The sequence below is a fragment of the Caloenas nicobarica genome, chromosome 2, assembly GCF_036013445.1.
Source record: "Caloenas nicobarica isolate bCalNic1 chromosome 2, bCalNic1.hap1, whole genome shotgun sequence".
Taxonomy (NCBI): Eukaryota; Metazoa; Chordata; class Aves; order Columbiformes; family Columbidae; genus Caloenas; species Caloenas nicobarica.
Genome location: NC_088246.1, coordinates 109854013 through 109875846, shown reverse-complemented (window position 1 = coordinate 109875846; position 21834 = coordinate 109854013). Strand labels below are relative to the sequence as shown.

Genomic DNA, 21834 nt, shown 5'->3' with positions numbered 1-21834 from the left:
AACTGACTGGTGTTGAAATCACGTATTGATAACTAGAAAATAATGGATAGAAAATATGTAAGTCAATTTTAACCAACAGAAACCTTCTACTCCCACCCATGTTGAATTTAAACTGCTGTCTCTGTTTCCTAGAAAACTACAGTTCTTGGCAATTTTTTTTCTGTCTCTTTATCTGCATCAAATGGCTTTGAGGGAGAGAAGTTAAAAAGCAGATCATCAAAACGAACATAACTATGCAGCAATCCTGTTGTATCTTTAAACATTTGTAAACCAGCACACATACTACATGTGACATTTGAGAGAGAATCTTTTGGCAGTAACCAACACTTCCAGATTTTAATTTCAGAGGTGGGCAAATTTCTGTCCACCCTGATTCTCTTCAGTAGTGAAATAAGCTGCCAAAGCCAGGGGAAAAATAGCACGATGTGACACAGCACATCTCTGACCAGTATTCGGATCAAGAAGATCTGATGGAGCAGCTCACTTTGAAAGACATGTTCAGTCTGGAAGTTTTAAACTGGCCTGTTTTCAGACTGATTATTCAGTCCACTCTGCCTCATGCACCTGGGGACATTTCAGATGCCATCATCTGTGCATGCCTGAGAGGCTATGACAAAACATCTACATTCAATCTCATTTTAAACCAAACAACTAGTTCTGGTGTATCAGCTGGCGAGTACATGTGATGGCTTAAGGCCATGCAAAAGCAGAATATTTTCTGCAAATCCTGATGACTGTGTTTATTTATTTCTGCTTAGAGTTGTATGAAAAAGTGAGGAGGGTGAATATACAAGATCCTTACGTATTTTTTTCTTTCCTTCTTGGGGTTGTACAGAAGAAGTCAAACAAAATCTGATGTGGTTAGTGGTCTAGCAACATTTGACCACTTTCTGCTTGTTTTCTTGAAATGTTGGTGTGACAAGTAGATGGCTGCTGCCTGGGGTTGTCCCTGGCTGTCTTGCTGTCCTGCACCACCTGTCAGCTCAGGACTTGTGGAGCTGTGGCTTGCCCTAACTCTACTCCTGCCAATTCACAAAAAAATATCCCTTTCCTAGAGGCCAACTCACCGGCCTGGCTTGCCCATAGAGGGCAGTCCTACATCGGGATGGGCTTATGTGCCCATGCACTCAGACTCACGCGTGCCTGGGCTGGAGGCACGCTGGCCATGCTGGAGTTCTTCCATCCGTCCCAGTCAGCAGGCCAGAGTGAGGGACAGACTCACTCCGCACCTCTGGCCTTGCCAATGCGCTGCAATCCAGGAGCACAAGAGCAGTGGTTACAAAACCTCACATTACACCTCTCCTTGAGCTGCATAAGAGGAATTAATTTCTGTGCATGCATCTCTCTGGTTAATGCTTGCATGGCCTCTCAAGCAATACGTAAGCACTGCATACCTAATGCTTCTGCACTTCTACAAGTATGTGTGCTAGGAGGAAGAGACTTAACACATAATCAAAGACAGAAAGGATTCATTCTACAGGATCACGGTTCTACATGTACCCACCATAAGAAATGAAATGGACATTTGACACTGACAGAAGGGAGCCGGCATCACAGAAGGGAATGTGCTATGCAGAAAAGCCAACTAGATATGAATATAGTTAATATGTCAAAATAGGGTAAGGTGCTCCAGATAGATCTGCAGAAATAACACAAAACGTGACCAATCTCTACAAGGTTTAGACCAAAATGACAGTTTGGCCTAAGAAAGTGTGCCTCAAAGCTGGAGCAAGTAGGCAGCAACTGGCAGATCTCAGCAGGGATGTCCAAAGCCTTCACAAGACACCTGCAGCCAAGAGCCTTGGAGAATCCACTCTGAGCAGATCTGAGCTCCCAGGTCTGCACTCAGCCCCAACACAGCGTGCTCATCAACCTCTTCCAGGGGATGCAGCTCAGAAGGCAGCCAGAGCACACACTTCAGCCAGATCCCTCATCCCTACATTTTCCCTAAAAATTGAATTTAATTGGCATAAAACTCTAAGAGTTAAAACAGGCTGACCTTTTACCTTGGGTATGCTTATGTCAGTATATTGCGCATATAAAAGTACAGCTTGTTCTCTCCCCGCCCCCCAGTAGTCCCCAAGAGTGACTACATCAGCATTGCTTTCTTCTTTCTTTAAAAACAAACAAAAAAACCCAACCCCAAAACATTCAAAAATGGTGAGTAGGCCAAGGTTTAGCTGAGAAAGTTGCTGAGACAGAGGCCTTGGCTGAGTGCCCACCAAAATCAATAGGAGTCTTTCCATTTACTTAATAGACTTTGACTGAGCCCTAAGTGAAGAAGGCAAGGGGGCGAAATCTGTGCTGATCACCTACTAACAAAGAAGTGTTTGAAATAATCTGCTACCATCTGTCTTTGTTTTGCTAACCCACTCAGCTGGGCCTGAACGGAAAATCCATCAGATGAATAGAGAATCAATTATCGCAAGAAGGATGTATTTGCATTTCTCACCTTCCATAAGAACTACCCCCACTGACGATGTGGGAGATTTCCTTGTGTAACTACAACAAACCACCATGAAATTAAGAGGCTGTGGCTGTTACATACATATGTATATATGTAATGCAAGTTATAAAAATAACTAGGTTTCTTTAGCCTCAAAGAGCTACTATAAGATTTGTGTTCTATTCAGAGGGACCAATTACATTACCTGGGTTTGGGGGTAGAAAGGAGTTCAAGCCTCTTTTAATAAAAGATTGGTAACATTCCATGTGATTGCTCAGCTCTTGCCAACTGTATGGACATGGAGCTGATTATAGGAATCTAACGCTATTGCACGCAGTGTTATATGTATATATGTCTACCTGGAGGAGAAAAAGGAATGCCACCATGGAGATGAGAAAAGCTACAGAAAAACAGATTATTTGATCCATTCTAACAGGAGGACAAATCCTCTTTTTAGAGTAAACACCTATAAGCCAGAGTACAGAAGCTTGGCAACAATCTGACAAATCAGTATTCAGTCAGTGTTGCAGAGGGATGGAGGGGACAGAGTTGACCGCCTGTTTAGGGGATGTGAAGTCTATTTCTGTGGGAAGGAGTGGCACGTGCGACACAGTCTGTAAGTCAAGTGACTCTGAGCTGGTGGGACACACAGCTACACAAAAGCCCTTCAGCCTTTTGCTCTTACTGCAAATACATAATGGTTTATCAGGCTCCTAACTAAGCGGAATAACTGGAAATATAACTTCTTTGGCTACTCTTCATCAGGCAATAATACCACACAGAAAAGTTACAGGTCTTGTTTACATTTCCTCAAGAGGGGAAAATCAACCACTGTTTTATGTTATTCCCTCTACCAGCTGATCAAGAGTGGGATTTTTCCATCAGAGAGCACTATCCTTTGCCCAGGGTGAAATAGTCTCCTTCTAAGTGAATATGTTTTCCTCAGACCATCACAATTCATGACCAGGCTAAGGTGATCTGTAATAAACAGGTCTTCAGATTCCAGGGAATTACTTTGGGTTTAGTCACACAAAAAATGGGCACACACTGCCCATACAACTGAGGCCCACATAATGTTTTGGGGTAGCTTCCTGAAGCATCCAGAAGATTTTACTGGCTGACTCCAAATAAATCACTTCCTAATTTCAAATTTGCAGAAGACCCAGGCAGTAGTTATAATTTTCTCAGCACACTACACTTTACAGATAAAACGGAGATTTGGTATAACTTTACAGAAGTTGTGTCATTTCAGAAGAGATAAATTTGTATGACATGCATGTCCAAAGGTGACAAAACAATGATAAAAGTATTTAACCTTGGTGACTCATGCGGAAGAAGCTCATGATTTCTGCTGCATGAACATAGCCATAACCATGTTTTTTGAACCTCATGGAAGCCAGCGGAATGACTGACAACCAGACTCACATCTGTTCTTTGACCCCCAAGTTACTGCACAATAAAGTGTCACAGGAACAGAGTCATTCTCAGTCACTCATCATGGGAACATGGGTGAATATGACAGTGGATATTCCAGCGCTGGCTGTGTTTAAGAGCTCTCTTATCAGGTAGTAGTAACATGTCCCTAGTATCTGTCAGAAAGAGAATGGCTCAAGCATGACCATGAGATAAGGCTGGCAGCCCCGTATCCTACTCATGTTCCACTCACTTCATTTCAGAAAGTAAGCAAGACTGGGTCAGGTGCTACTTGGATGGTAGACCACCAGGAAAACATGCCCATTTGGAGCAAAGTGAAAAACGGCATGATTTCTCAAGAATCATCCAGACTTATTATGAATACTCACCTGCTCTAGCCTCACCATAAGTGAAAGGGTATAGTAACTTCATGCTTTCAAGTGTCATGACCCACACTAATCAGGTTTGTCAGGCATATTACCCAGTGGTCAGAGTCAAAACCAGCAAAGCCAAACCTGACAGGTGGACAGGCCAGGAGACAGCACAAGGGCTGAGGCCGGTGAGGTAGGCACAAACAGAAATCTGAGGTCGTGAGGTGGGAGAGGAGAAGGGCTTTGGAGCTGAGGTGACCAGGGTCAGGAAGCTGCAGTTGAGCAGCGGTGAAAAGCAAGGGGTGAATATTAAGGCTCAGTCATCCAGATCTGGGAACTGTCGACCTTATGGCATAAACCCATTCCTCTCCTTCTGCAGTCTGATCCACCTAAAGGCAGGCCTGAGGGAAACCAGTGCATGTTGGGGTACACCATAGACTAACCCAATGGCTAACAACTACTCCTGTTCCAAAGGGATTATAAAAGACAACTACACACATATGAAAATAATCACAGTGTAAAAAAAGACCTGTTGGAGTCCGAAGGCTGACTGTGGGTATTTTGCAGGGATGGGTAGGGAGGCAGGCCAGCTCTGGTCAGAAGGGGCATTTAGCTCCTAAGTCAGGCTTGGACTGCAAACTAGGTCTGACAGTTGCTTAACTTGGAGGGTTCCTGCAGCTTACCAAGAGCCTTTTTATCCAGAGAGCAAAAGTACCTGAGCAGAATCTGAAGGCAGTAAGTCATAGCAATATTTTTCTCAGTCTGTTTCAACCTACGGTTGACGCGAGGGTACGAGCGGACTTCATGACACGACCGATATGATCATCATGAGCCAAATTTATTGTTAGTTACACAGAAGTATTTATACCTTTTCAACACAATTATGCACTATATCTATGTTACAATTTACAGGATTACGTATTACATCTATGTTTCTATTTGAACGATTGTCTATTATGCAGACAATGACTTTCTATTACATAGAGAAAGAAGAGCATTGATCAGTTATTATTATCTATCACGAGAAAGCAGAATCTTATCCTTTTGGCAAAAGCAAGCGGTAACGGTCTTATCCATTTGGCAGAAGCAAATGGTTCAGAATGCGACTTGCAGTTAAACAGTTGTGGTTATACAGAACTGAGTGCTTTCCTCCCTGCACATGCATTTGGGAGTTTCTCTCCTCCTGCTATTTCTACATGCCTGGCTTACAATACACAATGACTATCTTTGAAACACTGGGTTATTCATATTCAGATGACCAGAGTCCTGTAAAAACTCATCAACATACGGTCCCTAAAAATTTCCTAGTGAAGCTGCTTTGGAAGTTTCACGTGCACACAGATTACTGTGCAACAGCTATGAATCTAGTTCCTATTTGTGCATCCCTTATAAAATGATCTAGCTCAGAAGTCACTGGATCACAGGCTGAAACACTTCTCAAATACAGTGGGACCCTCAGGAAGATCACCCATTAAGCTGGCTGAGTATAATAGCCCTGGTTGGTACGTTTTGGACAAAACAAAAATACAATAATTGTTATTTTTAATTGAACTTTGAGAGCATGCTATGTAAGACATAAACTAGAGATGCTCCTTGTCCAAAAAGATTTTTTAAATTTACTTTTTTAATTAATTAGTGCAGCTACCAAAGAAGCATGAGCTCCCAGTTCAGTTTGGTGGCCAGTAGTTCTGAAATGTTGCCTGGAGTCTGAAGCTCTTCAAGATCTGCTATAAAAATCATAACATTGCTGTGCAGCTATGGGACAATTCCACACTTGACAGCCTCTTATTTTCTGGAGAAATCCTCATAAAATAAAATGTAAAACTTATAAAATAAAAAGTCATATTTCTTTCTGAATAATATTTTCTTTTCTTCCTGTAGGGAGTATCACTAAACAATAATAAACTGTACAGATGTTAGAAACAAAAAAAATTAACAGTGATTTAGTTTTATTTGGAGCTTATACATTTTTGAAATTGCTACTTTTGAAATGTAAAATAAAATATTCCAGATTATCTTTGGCATGATCAGAATAAAAAAATATTAATTTTCCAGCACATTATCTTCAATAATGAATCTCATGGGCAAAATTCCTGCTTTTCATTACTCCTGTCATAATGTAGCTCTCAATGAGTCAGCTTTCATCTAAATCCTGCCCACAAATATCTGCAATTCATTCACACAGTATTGCAAAGGGGGCAAATGAGGGTGAAGCCTGACTTTCTGATCTTAATATCTTGTCTAACTATAAAACATCTAAATTTAAATTCGTGTTTGAAGAATTTCACAACACTGAAATACTCTTGGCAAGGTTTTTCCCGTGTATACAGCATGTGCCCATCCATCAACACTATCTTGATCTTATTGTTAAAATAATTAAAAACCAAAAAGAACACAATAAAACAAAATACCCACCCATGAAATCTCCTAATAAAGAACACTTTTCTTGGCCAGATGGTTCACTGAAGCAAAGGGTTAGTCTTTTGTTCAAACAGGGCTTTCAATAGCAGGATGTTTGCTGGCCACAAACCCATTTCCAGTCAATTACAGAGGATTTTAACTAGAACACAAAAGTGTTCCCGTCTTCTTCTGCATAGCCTTGCAGGGCAGCGAGATCACCTTTAGGAGGAGCCTCATCCCCTCCTGTACATCTCAGAAAACCACTCAGTAGCTCCTCCTAAGATAGACATCATAAAATATGGTTTCATTAAGAAAGATTCTGGAAAAGCTGGAAAATTATAAAAAGCAGCCTCACGAGAACTTTTACTCCATAGTCTTATCTCAAAACGATCAGCCTTATCTAAGCTTTCTGTGACAGATGCTTGTCTAATTTGCTCTTAAAAACTTCCAGTGATGGTGAAGTAGTGGTTAACACAAATATTAAGAACGAACAACCAAATCTTCAACATGAACAGCCTGACAGAAATAAAGCAGAACCAGAGGCAGTGGAGATAGAAATCTGCTAAATAGTAAAAGCAGTTTAGAAACAAAAATGGTTATTTTGAGGACACAGTAAAGAATAGAAAGTCATGTCTCTATGAAAGGGATAAGAAATAATTAAATCTACTTAGGGGTGGTCACAAGAGTGGTTCTAACAGAAATCAGGATCAGGCTTAGCTGAAAACAGGAAAGGGCAGAAAGGTTGAACAGAAGGTTAGCTTTTGCAAATCTAAGCCAACTGTTGTAATTCATTACCTTTGTTGCTAATGCTGCTGTAAGTACCTCTGTTCACTTCTTGCACTCTCCTCTTTGGTCAACGGAGGCAAGGTACAAAAACACCTGTACTTTGCATTAATTCATTAATCTCACTCATATAATTTGTCGGAACTCTGAGAAATAGAAGGAACGTCGTCCAAATTAATCCTTGGTGTCCTGATTTGTCCTTTGTGTCATTTGAACACTGGACCAAGCAATGTCTGTGTCTGACTTCACATCTTCACCAGGCAGCTGATCCCAGCACCTAACTGTCCCCTTACAGTTGAAGTGTTTCTTAATGGACAACTTCATTCTCCTTTCCTACAGGTTACGTCCCTGTAGGTACCAAGAAAATTTTATTTCATCCTTCTTCACAGAGTTCTGTAAAATCATTGAAGGCCGTGATTCACGTTTTCACTGAATCTTCCTATTTCTCAAACTACACAGCCCATATACCATGTTTTCCAGATCTCTGATCATTCCTGCTTTCCTCTGGGTTTGTTCCAGTTCATCAACTTTTTCTTGAAGGGTGGCAAGGAAAACCTAGCCTGATACAGCATGCTCACCAATGTGAAGTTGCATGTAAAACTACCGCAAGTACCTTCTCCGCCCCATTGAAAGTGCCATGTGCAGACTTTTTTTTCTTAGCAATACGACCCCTGTGAGGAGTGACTTAAACAAGCTTGTTTAACTTGAACTGCAGTGGACGAGTAACATGTATAGACTCAGTCACCGCACCTCAGCAAAGAGATAGTAAGACAGTAATTTAGTGAGAGGGATTAATACAATTGCTTATTTAACTCCACCTCTAATGTTCACTCCCTTCACCATCAGCCACGTACTTTGTCCCCTGCATGATTAATGTTTTCAGTGGCGACTGAATCAAAACATTGCTAAGTATTCTGGCCTCCTTACCTCAACCTATGGTTCATTTTCCCTCCCTGTAAAAGAGCAGGATGATTCTGCCTTGGTTTTCCTCTTACAGCTAGTGTCTTTATACTGAATGTTATCTTGTCACATCCACGTTTAATGAATGAGATCTCACTTTGCCTTGGCCTGCCAGATTTGGCTCATGCTACTGTTTTATACTCTTCCTCGGTAGGTCCTGCACACATCTCATCTATGCACTCTCTTGCTGATGTTCAAAGACACTTCTTGGCTGAGATACCCAGCTCTTGCCCATCTGATGGCTTCACTGCTGCTTGCTCAGAAAAAAAAGGGAGAATCAGTGCAGTTTGTGAAACTACAGGTAATAACCTCCCGTTCTTACAGATCAGGACAGACCTCACAAGGACCTGTTTTTCCTGTTGCTATTAAGTCAACAGCTGCCTTTATATTAGTTAGTACAACTGTCATGCAAGTTGAAGTACTAATGCCGATGGAGGAGCACGTGCTTGCAAAACACGCTGTCCCCACCTTAGAGCTGTGGCAGGCCTTGCACTGGATATGTCACCTCGGGGTCTGCTTGACAGTGGCTGCACTGGTTGGATGTCTCTGCAGGGACCTCTGGGAAGAGGCATGTGACCAGAGAGGAAGGCTCAGCTTCTGCAAGACCAAAATTTCCACCTCCTCTAGACATTTTTGCCCCAGCCTGTCTGGAAAATCCTTGAAGTTACTGCAATTTCCATATGGTTTCTAAGAGGAAATCTCCCTTCTCTTCCACAGGCAGTGGTACTAGGAGACAAACCATCTGACAAAACATCTCCTTCTCCTGTTTTCTCCTTCTACAGCAGGAGGGAGCATATACACAAGTATTTTGACAATAGAGAAACACTTGATACGAATTCCTTACAAATGTCCCACTTAGCATTAATAATTTCAGCTGTGGTCCACAACTAACCACAACATAGAAATCCAGGGTCAAACAGGCTGTTTGGAGTCCAGTACTCAGAGAACTCTTTACTGTTCTCCATTTCCTGCTCTCTGTGACGTATTATCAGAGACACATGGCAGAACTGTCACAGAACTAAGTCTCATAGAAAACAGGAAAAGAAGGGGTTAACATTTGAGAAGAGTCCCCACACACCTGCAAGCCCTAAGTAGCCTGAGGAGGAAGAGATAAAGGTCTGGGCTCAGTTTCCCAGTGGGAAGTCTGTTGGTATAAGCTTTGCTCTGAGGAAGGGAGCTATTTACTCTACCAAACTGGGAAGGAGATGCCATCCAAGAAAACAATTTGCCTTGGACTAAAGGTCAGTGGTTTTCTAATAGCTGATAAAAGCCCCCAATCCAAGGACTGAAGACATCTAGCAGTTGTCAGCCTGCCTGCTGGAGAAGCCTGGAGGGTAAAGAAATATGGTGAGTGGCTCTTCTGCCCTAAACAGGCTAGTGCAGGAAAAACAATCCAGGCAACCCCCTATTCCTGACCCTGAGGGTAACCTGAGTGCTGGTGGTAAGGGATCAGCAATGACAGGGTTTCCCAGTTCAGGCGCTGGCCTGAGGTCAGGCAGTTGCCTGAAAGGCATGTTCTGAGGCTCCTGGCTCTGTTTTCGCTGTGCAATAGTGATTGCACAGCTCTGAGAAACAGAACATGGTTTCAAAGCCAAAAAAAATACTGTATTTGTTCCCACAAGCATACATAAAAAGGAAATAACTGCCTTTTTACCTGCTTAGTGTCCAGAAGTCACTGCTCCCTTGCCTGTAGTAATAACACTAAATACCTCTGCTGAAGCTACTGTATATATTAATCCAAGCTGTAAGCTTATTTGCAGGCTCTAAAATCAGAAGCTGAGACACTTGATCTGTTAATTTGCTCTAATGCTGAGAGGCTTCAAATGAGATTGGCTTCCACTGTTACTATATTAGCTGTAACTAGCTAATGTGTAGTAAGTCAGATATGCACTAAACAAAACCTTTCTTGCTCCTTTCCCAGGTAAAGGCAAAGAGCACCTGAAGAAATATGCCTTCCTACGCGGGGTGTCTTGTACCTGTTACAACCTCGCTGCCGTTTGTGCTGTGGACAAGCTTGGAACTTCGCGGAGTCCCAGCACCGCCGTGACAGGCTGCCTGGAGCCCCCTGTCCCGGCAGTCCACCCCCTCTTCCCGCCAGGGCCGCCGCGGTGGAAGGGCCGGGCGGAGGGGCCGTCCCGCCCCGCCGCGGGGAGGAGCTCTGCCCGCACCACTTAAGCCCCGCGGCCGGCGCTTCCCCACGGCCGGGCTGGCCATGGAGGCGACGCGGGATTATGTGGGCTCGCTGGTGCGGTGAGTGCGGGGACTCCCACCCCTCCGGGCGGCCGCCGCCTCCCTCCCTGCTCCCTCCCCTGCTGATCCCGGCCGCGGCTCGGAGGTTGACGGCGGGTCCGGCTGCCGGGGAATGCTCGGGAAGAGCCGAGTCTGAATAACTATTTGTCAGCTCCAGCTGCTCAGGAGCAAAGGGCGCTTCCCAAGCACGGTGTGAGGACTAGGCACAGCGGGCGTTGGGGACGGGGGGCAGATTAAACGTGATGGACACTATGTGGGACAAGCAAGTAGGTGTGCTCTCGCAGCCTTTTGAGCTTCAGATGAAGGACTTCTGAGGGAAGCGCAAGTAGGAGCTTTGCAGTTTTAAGTCCTTTCTGAGGTGTAATGGCTGGGACGTGTTCACCTCTCGACAGTAGCGAAGCTGCCGTCTTGTGTGCAAAGAGCTTGTACGCCAGGCGTGGAGCCTCAGTGTAGTTAGGAGCCAGTTGTACTCAGCGAAAACGGGACAACAGCTCCTGGCCTCTGTCTGCATTTCAGTTGTGCTGACCATGTATGTGAAGTTGTTCATTTGTACACCGCTCAAATGCATCTAGTTCGAGCTGTGCTTCTGACATCTCTACTGTTCATGTTTTAACAGGGAAATCAAGTCTGCAATCTGGGTGAAACCTAAGTCTCCTGACTAATTTCTGACTCTTTTTTTGGCTTTGCTGTTACTGCCGTTGTCATTTGTCTGTGAACTTTAACCTAAAAGTCAAACTGTGCTGTATTCTGAAGCCACTCGTGTTGTGCAACATTGGTTTTTCTGAGTGAGGCTGAAGACCATTGCACCACATGCTTAGACAAACATACAAGGCATATTGCAAACAAAAGGCAAAGAGGGAAATGTATGTATGGGACTCAAGGCAGGCTTTTAGTTGCCAGGTGTTTCTCAAAAGATAATTCATCTGTCCCACCAACCTTGACACTACACTGAATGCGTAGTCATACAAAGCAAACTGGACAAGACACTAGAGTTTGAAGATATTTGCTCTTTCAATTATAAATATATTTTTGTGGTTTCCACTGACATAGGATCTCACTCTCCTTTAGGGAAGAGCTAAGATTTGATCTTTTTGACTTTAAAGAACAACAGTGGAGTTGTCTGTGTCTAACCTGTCACTCAACTTTCTAATAAAGCTGACTGTATCTTAGTAGGTTTCTTTTCTCTCCACTGCTTGTTCCCTGACTTAGCTTGATCAGCTTTTAGTGGGAAATTATTTTTGGTAATGCCAATCTAGCAGAGGAATTTCCTGCATCAGGAATCAGTTTGTCTGGTCTCTGCAGCAAAAATTGATCATTTTAGGAGCCCTGAAGGTGGGCTGGCCTGGTTGAGTCTGTAGCCTTTGTGTGGGGGGGAAACAAAGGAAAAGAAACAAGCTTTCAGCAATAGGCCCAGAAGTGGAAGGCTTCACACTCTGTTTATCTGGCTTTTTTAATCACACTGACTTTTGCTGTCTAGTTGACTGAAACCTCAGCCTGCACTGGAGCCTAGACTCACTGCTTCATAAGCAGACTTATTTAAAGATGACGTTGGTTTATTGAAATGTAGGTGTAGTGGCATCAATGTTAAATAACTCCCTAAGACTTGGACTTCTGTTAACTAACCATCTGGTGGAGCTGGTGAAAGTCCTGGTTTATTAATCTGGTTTGTGGATTTTTGCTTTGGTTTGTTATTTTTCCTCTGACTTTTTACATCTGGTACAACTAGGCAGCAGTGTGACATGAGTTATCTTGAATCCTGAAGAAACTTCTGCTCAGAGCTGCAAAATGTGGCTTGTATAGTTGGCAGTGCTAATGTCCGAGGTTGAATCCTGTTAGCTTAAGTCCTGCCCATGAGCTGTGCCCCTAGCACTCTTCTGTATCAAGATGTATGTTTTGGCTTTTTTCTTCATGCTTTGTCTTTTGTCAATAACAACCTGGCTTAAGTAATAGGAAAGAAAACGGTTCAACAGGACTAGTGTTTTCTGTCCTTACAAAAAAAAAAAAAAAAAAAAAAAAAAACAAAATCTTGGCAGTACTGTCATATATACCACTCAAGTGACTATTCTACATGCTAGTTTCCAAATGTGTGTGAGAGAACAGGATGTAACTAGATCTGAAAGCATTTTCTCTTGAATCCTGACTGTTGCGCCTTCTGACATCAGGGTGCCCTGTGATGTCACCAGCCCCAAGGTCGATGAGCAAGCTTCATATCTGAGGAAAAGACTCGGGTGATTCAAAATGAGAGCTGCCCATGGACCAATGGGGTGATTGGGGGACTTTTAACTTAGTCAGTGAAGAGATTAGCCAAGGTGCCCTGTCCTAGCACACTACCCTTCTGCGGAGCTTCAATGCCTTCACAAGTGCTACTCTGTCACCTCATCCTCCTCCCCGGTCTTGACCCTTCTCCAGGACGAAAGTATTTATTACCTCTTTAATTTGAAACAGTACCTGTCTTCTGGAAAACATACTGACTGCTTATCCTCACCAGCTTTGTAATGGAAAGGAGGGAGATTTCCACCAGCCATGTGTGTATATGTGCAAACTGTTGAAAGCCAGGGACCTAATGTTTAGACAGCACTACCAAGAAAGTATTAGCTTGAGCTAGAATAAAACTGTTAAACATCCCACTCCCTTAGAAAAAATAGAAGTTCTAACAATGCTGAGGAGTTTTTGAGGGAGGTGAACTTTGCTGTACAATGGAAAGGCAATAGCCCAAAGCCCTGTAGAAGAGTGTTTCAGAATGAGAGCAGGAAATGAGTTGCTGACACTCTATCTGGCCAGTCAAGAAACCCCAAACAAACAAAAAAGAAAACCACACACACACACAAAAAAAAAAAAAAAAACAACAAAAAAACCCCCCACCCTTTCTATGCATCTCAAAAATATTCTTAAAGACCAGATAAGAGCTTTGGAAAATAAAGTTATTCTCCCTGGTCAATGTGGACTTACACAAAAGCTGTGACAGTGACACCGAGTGACTTTATACCACTTCATCATTGTTTGAAAAAATTCCTGTATTTACTTGCTTGCTGCAGAAAGAGACTGCCAGTTCAGTCCCTCCCCATCTGTGACAGTGTCCGAGAATAGATTTTCCTACATAAAGCTGACATTTTATGCCTGTGTGGGAGAACAAAGTGGGGGTGCATGCCTTTCCCACCCCTGTGCAATTCAGTATTAAGGAGCAAAAGGTATACAGGGGGTAAAGTCCAGTAATGTGGGAGACAAAATATTGTCTCCCTTTAAAAGTCTTGTCAGAGATTAAGCCTTTCTGGGTGTCATGCAGAGGGTGATTTTTTTACAAGCTGGATATCGAATTAACCAATGTAATTTAGCAGCAAAAAGCTGTCATGAGATGTAGTTGGGAGCAGGTCTGTGCCTTGGTGTGGGAGTAGCAAGTTACCAGCATTATGTATTTGGTTTACCTAAGGAAACCTAGAGTCACTGTTAAAACATGTGACTGCTTAGGAAAGTTTAAAACCTCTTTCTAAAAGTGTTTGAATTCTTCCAGCCTCTCTGACAGCCTGCTCCAACACTGCATTTATGTACTATGATCTTAATTTTCATTTTATTTGATGACTTTTGATACATTAGGGCACAAATAAGTTTTTTTTATTATTTTTTTCAAAAGTAGATGAGATTTTTGTAAACTGTAGATATTTTTTTATAATATAAACACCTTGACTGTTTGGAAATCAAGCATAACTGTATTGAAAAGCTCGACTTGCATTCTGATGCTGAGTGTTTTGAGTATGGATAATGTGTTCAGTCTTCCTAAAGCAAACTCATATCTTAATAATTAGTTGAAAGTAGTCTTGCGTATTATCTCATTGAGCGTTTATCTTGCAGGTAAAGAGAATGATCTAAGTGTCTGAATACAGTAAGAGCTGCTGCCTTTCCAATTCAGTGTTAAAACTTGTCAGCCTCACTGTAATCATGACCTTGACATCAGCTGAGCTAGAGGTGGCCCACATCTGCTTGAAATGTTTTTAATTTTAGAAGTGTATTCAAATGTCGCTGGCAAGAGACAGTTCAGAGACAACATGTCTGTAGGGCAATGTAATATTTAGTTTTGAAAGCAAGCTCCACGAGTCTAATGTGACCTGTGAATTACTTGTATAATGTGCTTACATCACTGAACTCAACAGTCCTCCTCCTTCTCATGGTACTTGAAGTTACTATTTTTATAACTACACTAAATTTCTATTTGTCTTAGATCTTTGGTATCCATGGGAGCATCTGTGGGAGCGGTAACAAAACAGACCCTATTCCCTCCTCTCATGCCCGCAGGGCGACCTTTCCGCGTGTCGAATGCCTCCAGAAGCAGCCGGAAAGGAATTGTTGCAAGCAGTCTGCAAGAGCTCATCAGCAAGGTAGAGCAAATATTCCCACTCGAGCTGAAACTTACAGTGAAGTACAGTATCCCAGAAAGGCAACCCACACACTTGTGTTCTTCTAAAAATCATTACTGGAGAAGTTCAGGAAAATATGGCAGATCAGCAAATCTTAATATGAAATCATGTCATCATTTAGGTTGGACAAGACCTTTAACATGGAGTCCAACTGCAAACCAAACGCTGCCAAGTCCACCACTAAACCATGTTGCTAAATGCCACATCTATACATCTTGGATGATAGACCCCCTTTCAAATGCTAACATTTACTGGTTTTTTGCAGACTTTAGATGCCTTCCTTATATCTGCTGGAATAGTTACTCTGGTTTTGGAGGAAGATGGCACGATTGTGGACACAGAAGAGTTCTTCCAGTCCCTGGATGATAATACACACTTTATGGTTCTAGAAAAAGGACAGAAATGGACACAAGTAAGTGTTGACCTGCTCTCTCTCACTTAAATAGAAGTGGATGGAAGAATGTTTGTGGCTGCTAAAATTGTTGGAAAGGAGAGAAACGAGAAAGAAAACTTCCACTAAAGAAGGTAAGATATAAACTCTTTGAGTGTCCTGGATGAGAAATCAAGTTTGGTTTTTGTTTGGTTTGTTTTTTCTGTCCCTTGCTTGAACATAGAACTCTTAGCAAAGATCTGCCAAGAATTGAAACATTACAACTGAAAAGAATTATAGGGGAAATCTCCTGCTTTTGGAGATCCTCAGAAGTAACTTTATTCTTGAGCCTTTTTGTAACATAAAGAAAACTAGGACTGTAACTGCATGAAGTTAAAAATACAATGTCTTTAAAGGTTCGCTTTAGAAAGGAAAAATTGCCCAAAGGTAAAAGTTTTGCCTTGTGAGTGCAGTAATGGTTTAGTGAAGGTTAGAAAAATGCCTGTGTTTAATTTTGCAAACCGCTAAAAGTTATCATCAAAACCTGTTGCTAGCCTACGTGCTTCAAGATATTTTAAGAAGTGTTAAAATCAGCTTGCTTTAGCCTTCTATTCATGTCAACGCAGTGTCCAGTTTGTGGTTTTGTGGGGGAACAGTCATCTGTATGTTAATGAGATAAACTCCTAATTGTCTCTCCATTAAATGGTTGTTGCTAGAAAGCTAGCATCAAAATTTCTTCTACTGGGGCAGAGCTAGCTGAGGAGCTGTAAACAGGCCTACGATTTCTCTGCCTGTACTCAGGTAGCTCAGTTGTGTGGCCCTGTTTTCTCAGTCTCCTATTGCAGTGTGGGCAGTTTGTACATTTTTCCCTGAGATACCTCACTGGCTTATCAACCTACTGCATCTAGGCTGTGAGCTCCAAGAGCAGAAAAGAAGCTGCAGCTAGGGCATGACTCCACCTTGCTCCTTCCCTCTTTGCCCTATGTCCTGTCTGGCATGGAGCAGAACAAGTTTGAATGCTGTCCCTCTTCAGGACATGCTGAATGACAGGAGGACTACCACAGCCTCACAAATCATCGGGAGGGTAGCACAAACTCTGTCATGTTTTATCCAAATATTCTGGGTGCTAATGGGGGATACGCTACCAAGCATACCAACTACTTGCACATATCCAAAACTTCTGTTGGTGTGGAACCCTGTTGCTGGAGCTTTGAGGCTGTTGAAGTAAAACAGGCATAAAATTACTGGCTAATTACATACTACAGTGTTTAACTTGGCTTGACTTATCACAGTACTGTCTGAGTGCTGGGGTGACAAGTACAAAAAGGCCCAGTCTTACACAACTTTATTGCTTCATTTAGCGTGCAAAAACCAGCTTGGCAACTGCCAAGTCAGTAACCTTGAGCGGGATGTGCTGAGCAGAGTATCTAGTGTTTCCACTAGATGTCTCTGTAAATATGGGTCTGTTCTACTATTTTCTTATTTTTCTTGAAGCAAGTGATGGTGAAAGCATCATTGTCAGCCCTGAAGCAGACGAAGGCTGCTCTCAATAAAGAAGGCTGCATTTAAGGTGGAAGATGACTTTCCACGCTTCTCTTCCTTTGCTTTTTCTCTTAAAAACCTCAATATTAAACCCTAGGCCTAATCAGTAGTGGCTCCCACCTCATGTTACTTTTTTAGCAGGAGGAAAAAGAGAGGTGTTATGAGCTAGGATTTGAAATGACTTTTCACAGATGTCATCTTTGCAGCTATCTCTAAGAGTGCTTATCAGTATTGTGGTTCTTCCTAAACAGAATAACCTAAAGTTGTCCTGGTAATTTGGTGGTCTATTTTGGTGTTGACTGTGCTGCCCCAGGTAGCAGCTGGAACATACCAGGATAATTAAATAATGCCACTGTGCTGTGGCATTACTGGTGGTTTCAGTATACCCTGAAGAAGCAGCTATATTATAAGAAATAAATATTCAAGAGGTGCTACATCACTCTAGAACTTCTGTGTCTGTTTGGGATACCTTCAGGCTCCTGGTCAGGACTCTTACAAAATTGCGTGAGCTAGGGACTTGCTTTTCTCTGTGCGAATGCTTTTAAATCTAGTTTAGAATTGATTGAGAACTAGCCCAAAGACTGGAATAAGCAAGCTGCTTCTGAAAAGCTGCACTGTTAACAATTGTCTTGCTGTAGTTTCCTAGCTCACAGTACAAATTGCCTCCTTCTCTCTTTTTAAATTAGACACGAAATGGAGTCACCACTGTGAGACAAAAGAAGAAAATGGGAGTAGCTAACATCACATTTGATTTGTACAAGCTGAACCCTAAGGATTTTATTGGCTGCTTAAACATCAAGGCAACCTTCTATGAGATCTACTCTGTCTCATATGACATCAAATGTATGGGAGCAAAAAGTGTACTGCGGTAAGCATGTTTCTGCTACTGGTAAGGCATATGCATTAATGTAAAATCTGTGTTTGCTTATTGGTTCTGTGAAGCAGGCGTGTTCATAAATTTTGTATTTTTATTCTTACATACTGGCCAATATACTGAATCCCCAGATTTCTTTGATTTGTTTGAAGAATGCAGGAGGCTGAGGAAGAAGCAAAATACTCTTTGAAGAGGGGCCTTCAAGGGGATGAAATAAGAGAGGAACTTGAGATCTGATGGCAGAGGTCTTAAAGCTTGTGCAGACTTGGCAATCACTGGTTGCCAAATTAATCACCTGAGCTACACAGAAGAGATATGACACCGTCTACTGTCTTAATGTGAATTTATCATCTGTAGTAAGATTGTGTAATGTCACTTCTAAACCAACTGGTCTCTAAGCAAACTAATGGAGCCTAACAGGGACCACTGTTCTATGCAGGACCAATCTGTAGTGGGTTGTGAGTTTGGTAGAACTGGCTGTTGTGAAATGCTGTCTTATGCAGGGGTGAAAGGTTGTGTAGTCTCCTTCTCTGGAGACATTCAGAACCCGCCTGTATGCCTTTCTGTGTGATACGCTTTAGGTGAACCTGCCTTAGCAGGTGGATTGGACTAGATGATCTCCAGAGGTCCCTTCCAACCCCAACCATTCCGTGATTCATTCTGTGAAAATAATACCTGTCCTGTCCCCTGCATTCAACAGTGTGTTGAAAGTCTGTACCTTGTCAAAACTAGCTGTATCCTGCCGTGGTTGAAGAAAACTTCTGAGTTCAGACTCCTTCACAAAAGTGCCCTATTTAGCAGCTGTTTAAGCTGCAGCCCCAAGTTTCTCTACCTGACCTTTCAAATTCTGGTTGAGACACAGTAGTGGAGAGTTGATGCATTTTATTACTTGAGGACCAGATCTGCTCTGTATTTGCCTGAGAGGTTTTCACTTCCCCTGTGCAACAAGTAGTCTTTAGTTTGAAGTCTTCAAACAGTCCCTCCTCTCGTGATGCAGCTATTAAGAATTGTAATGCTAATCTTGTTCCCTGTTTTTCTGTCTGACCTCTCCCACCCTACTTAGGTGGTCCCTTGCTTAATCTTTTAGGCTATAGTTGATGTGACTGTAGGTGAGACCCATTCTCTGGTCACACTACAGTGATTCTCCAGCTATGTGCTATGCCCTCCTGTAGCACTGGCTTCATTAGGGTTTCTTCAAAGCAAAGGCTTACCCTTGAACAGCTGCACTCCTCCAGTTCCTATGCTTGTCAAGTCTCTTGAGCCAGAACAAACTCTGATTTCTGGCTATCTGCTATGGAGATGAGTATCAGCACTGGAACTTGCACTGTTAAAGAGAATTTGAAGTGACAGTTCTGCCTCCCTGCCAACACAGGGCAGCTGGTCAGAAAGAAATGGTACTGACAGACAGCTGAAGTAGCTGTGGAGTTCTGGAAGCACTGTTATGTTACAGAGTTGAGCTGTGAGGGAAGTGCCAGTGTCAGGGTGGGAAAACAGTCTGCTAGCAAAGAACAGGGGTGACAGAAGAGACAACTGTGGGTACTCTTGAACACAACAGTGAGATGGCATGTCTCAACTTGCTATTGAAATTGAAGACAGATGCTGTTAGGTTCTTGGTGTAGTCCCTCTGCTAATGAGATCCAAATTGCTAACTCTGAGGCTCTCTCCCTGAGCCCACCTGTGGAGTGTGAAGGGAAAGGACTTTAAAATGCTGCAGTTGTTCATTGGGGACAGGGGTTCAGAACCTGCCAGATCTGATTAGTGCATTTCCCCTAACAGTTTCTCCCTGTAGTGTCCAACTGAAGGATCAAATGTCTGGTTCAACAAATAACTTCCTCCATGGCTTAAGTGACAACTGCTCTTGTGTGCAAGTGACACACTGCAGCTGCTCAAACTCGGTACCAGGTGCAGCTTTCTTTACAACTGTAAAGCTCCTTGGCCTTGTACTATGAGGTGGAAGGAAGGACATACTGAAATGGCGTATGTGAGGGAAGCATGAATAAGGGATACAGTGTGTGTGGTGGTTTGGGTTTTTGTTCTTTTTTTTTTTTTTTTAAGGCTTCCCAGGCTCTCTAAGTACAGGGTATTCTGCTCTTTTGAAACATTGGATTTTTGACTGCAAACTTTCTTCATCACAGTGGAAAAAATGAGTTTTTAGGAAGAAGACTTTGCCTTCTCTGTTAGAGCTCAAAGGAGAAGTGAATAGCAGCATAGGTTTCACAGCTGCATATTTTCTCAGGCAGAAATTCAGAAAATCTTCTCACTTTTTTTGCAGAAGAGGAGACTTGGTCTGGTTTCTGCATCCTCAGAAACTGATCCATTTCCAGTTTTGGAATTGTTCTAGTTGTTGCGTACCACATCCCCAATGCCTCGGCTTCACACTTGTGAGGGCCTCTTAGCTTTCAGGGGATGAGGCTTGAACATAGCTCTTAGTACTGATGTCCTCATTGTTTTGTGGAGAATAGAAGGAAGATGCAGCTATAACTAAGTTGAATAAATGACCGTTTATGATGATCTCGATTCCCTTGCAATCCTGTGGTGATCTACAATTTATATTGTAGACCTCTGATGCTTATCTGATCTTAGTTTAGGGATCTGTACTGGTTCTCAGACAGTATTATATACTTGAACACTGATACTTATTAAATCTTTACAAAACAGAATATTTTGAACTGAGAATTCTTATGGGTTGTAGCTTAGACAACATTAATTTGCCTGGCTTCACTGGTTTTGCTGTTGGGCATCCACTGTAATGTGATTGCTCAGCTTCAGATCTAATCAAGTTTGATCTGCAGCTTAGAGATACACACAGTGTTGTATTAGTCAATGACCTAAAGGTGAGATGCAAGATGGATTCACACTACAGGAATGCTGCTGGGCTCCCAGGCAAAGTTGTCTTCAGTGGTGCTCTGGTAGTTTGAGTGATGGCTTAGCAAAAAGCCTGTAAATGTCTAATGGGATGACTGCCTGCTTTCTTAAATGTGTTTTCTGCTTCTAGCAACATGTCAATAGTTTTCTGTTAATCAATGGCCACAGAAGTCTTTTTTTTCTAAAGAAGATACAAAAAAGACAAGCTTATCAGATGTGAGGAGGAATAAGAGAGTTTTTAAATGTATCTACCTAAATCATCCTGAAGGTGTTGTGGGTGGGGAGAAAGGACTAATGTCATTCTGCTGTGGGGTTTGTTTTTTTTTTTTAAATAAAAATACACCAAACCCCCAAACAAATGACTTTTCTTCTATGATTAACTTTTCTTCTAGGAAGATACTTCAGCTAATGTCCCATGCAGCACAAATAATCGGACAGTTTCTTCTCTATACTGGAACGTATATGTTGCAGTTGATGGGTGAATATGATGAAGATGTCCCATGTACAAGATCAAGGCGGGAGTAGCGAGCACAGCTGCGCTTCTGATATCGAATCCTTTTGCTTAAAGACATTCTCTTGCCCAGTTTTGATTGTAATGATGTTATGGTAGGGGGATGTCCACTGATGTGAACTTTTTCGCACTTGGGAATGCTTGTAGGCCTTAGTCATTAAAATAAGTGTTTGTTCACAGGCAAAAGGATGGGTGCTTCATGTCTGAGAATGCAGCAAAAGGAGACAGGGCAAGTTTTTGCCTCAGCAACTTAAAATGGATGATAAGTATACTTGGAAACTTAGCTGCTTTGTAACCAGTGGGATCAAAGCATAGTTGGGGTTTGTTGGTTTGGTTTTTGGTTGTGGGTTTTGATTTGGTTTTTTTGGTGGTGGTTTTTTTGTTGTTGTTTGGTTTTTTGTTTTTTTGTTTTGTTTTCATGGCTGTCTATTTGTCTTCTGAACAAATGGGGCTGTAAGGTGGTGGCAGGGGGTCTGTGTTTTTTGGTTTTAATCCTTAACAGTGCTGGTATTAGTGCCCAACTGGCATTGAGGTACAAAAGTGCGAAGTGTACTTATTTACTCCTGCTGACAATGGAACTACACAATACAACTGAATCCTGGTTCTCCCATTAAGTCTGATTTGGAGAAAGTGCAACTAA

At 42.3% G+C, this 21834-nt stretch overlaps 1 protein-coding gene across 2 annotated transcripts; it reads left to right on the top strand.

The window, feature by feature from the left end:
• The first annotated feature begins 10557 nt into the window (after window positions 1–10557).
• Window positions 10558–21338, top strand: CIDEA (cell death inducing DFFA like effector a). 2 transcript variants are annotated; one of them, XM_065629648.1, is made up of 5 exons: window positions 10558–10623; window positions 14911–14993; window positions 15298–15444; window positions 17631–17812; window positions 21076–21338. In XM_065629648.1, exons 1-5 carry the CDS (start codon window positions 10605–10607, stop codon window positions 21206–21208), a joined length of 564 nt encoding a protein of 187 aa, XP_065485720.1. In that variant the 5' UTR covers window positions 10558–10604; the 3' UTR covers window positions 21209–21338. The 2 variants fall into 2 exon arrangements, with proteins under 2 accessions (XP_065485720.1, XP_065485719.1); XM_065629647.1 differs by having other exon boundaries at window positions 10586–10623; window positions 14837–14993.
• Window positions 21339–21834: the final 496 nt, after the last annotated feature.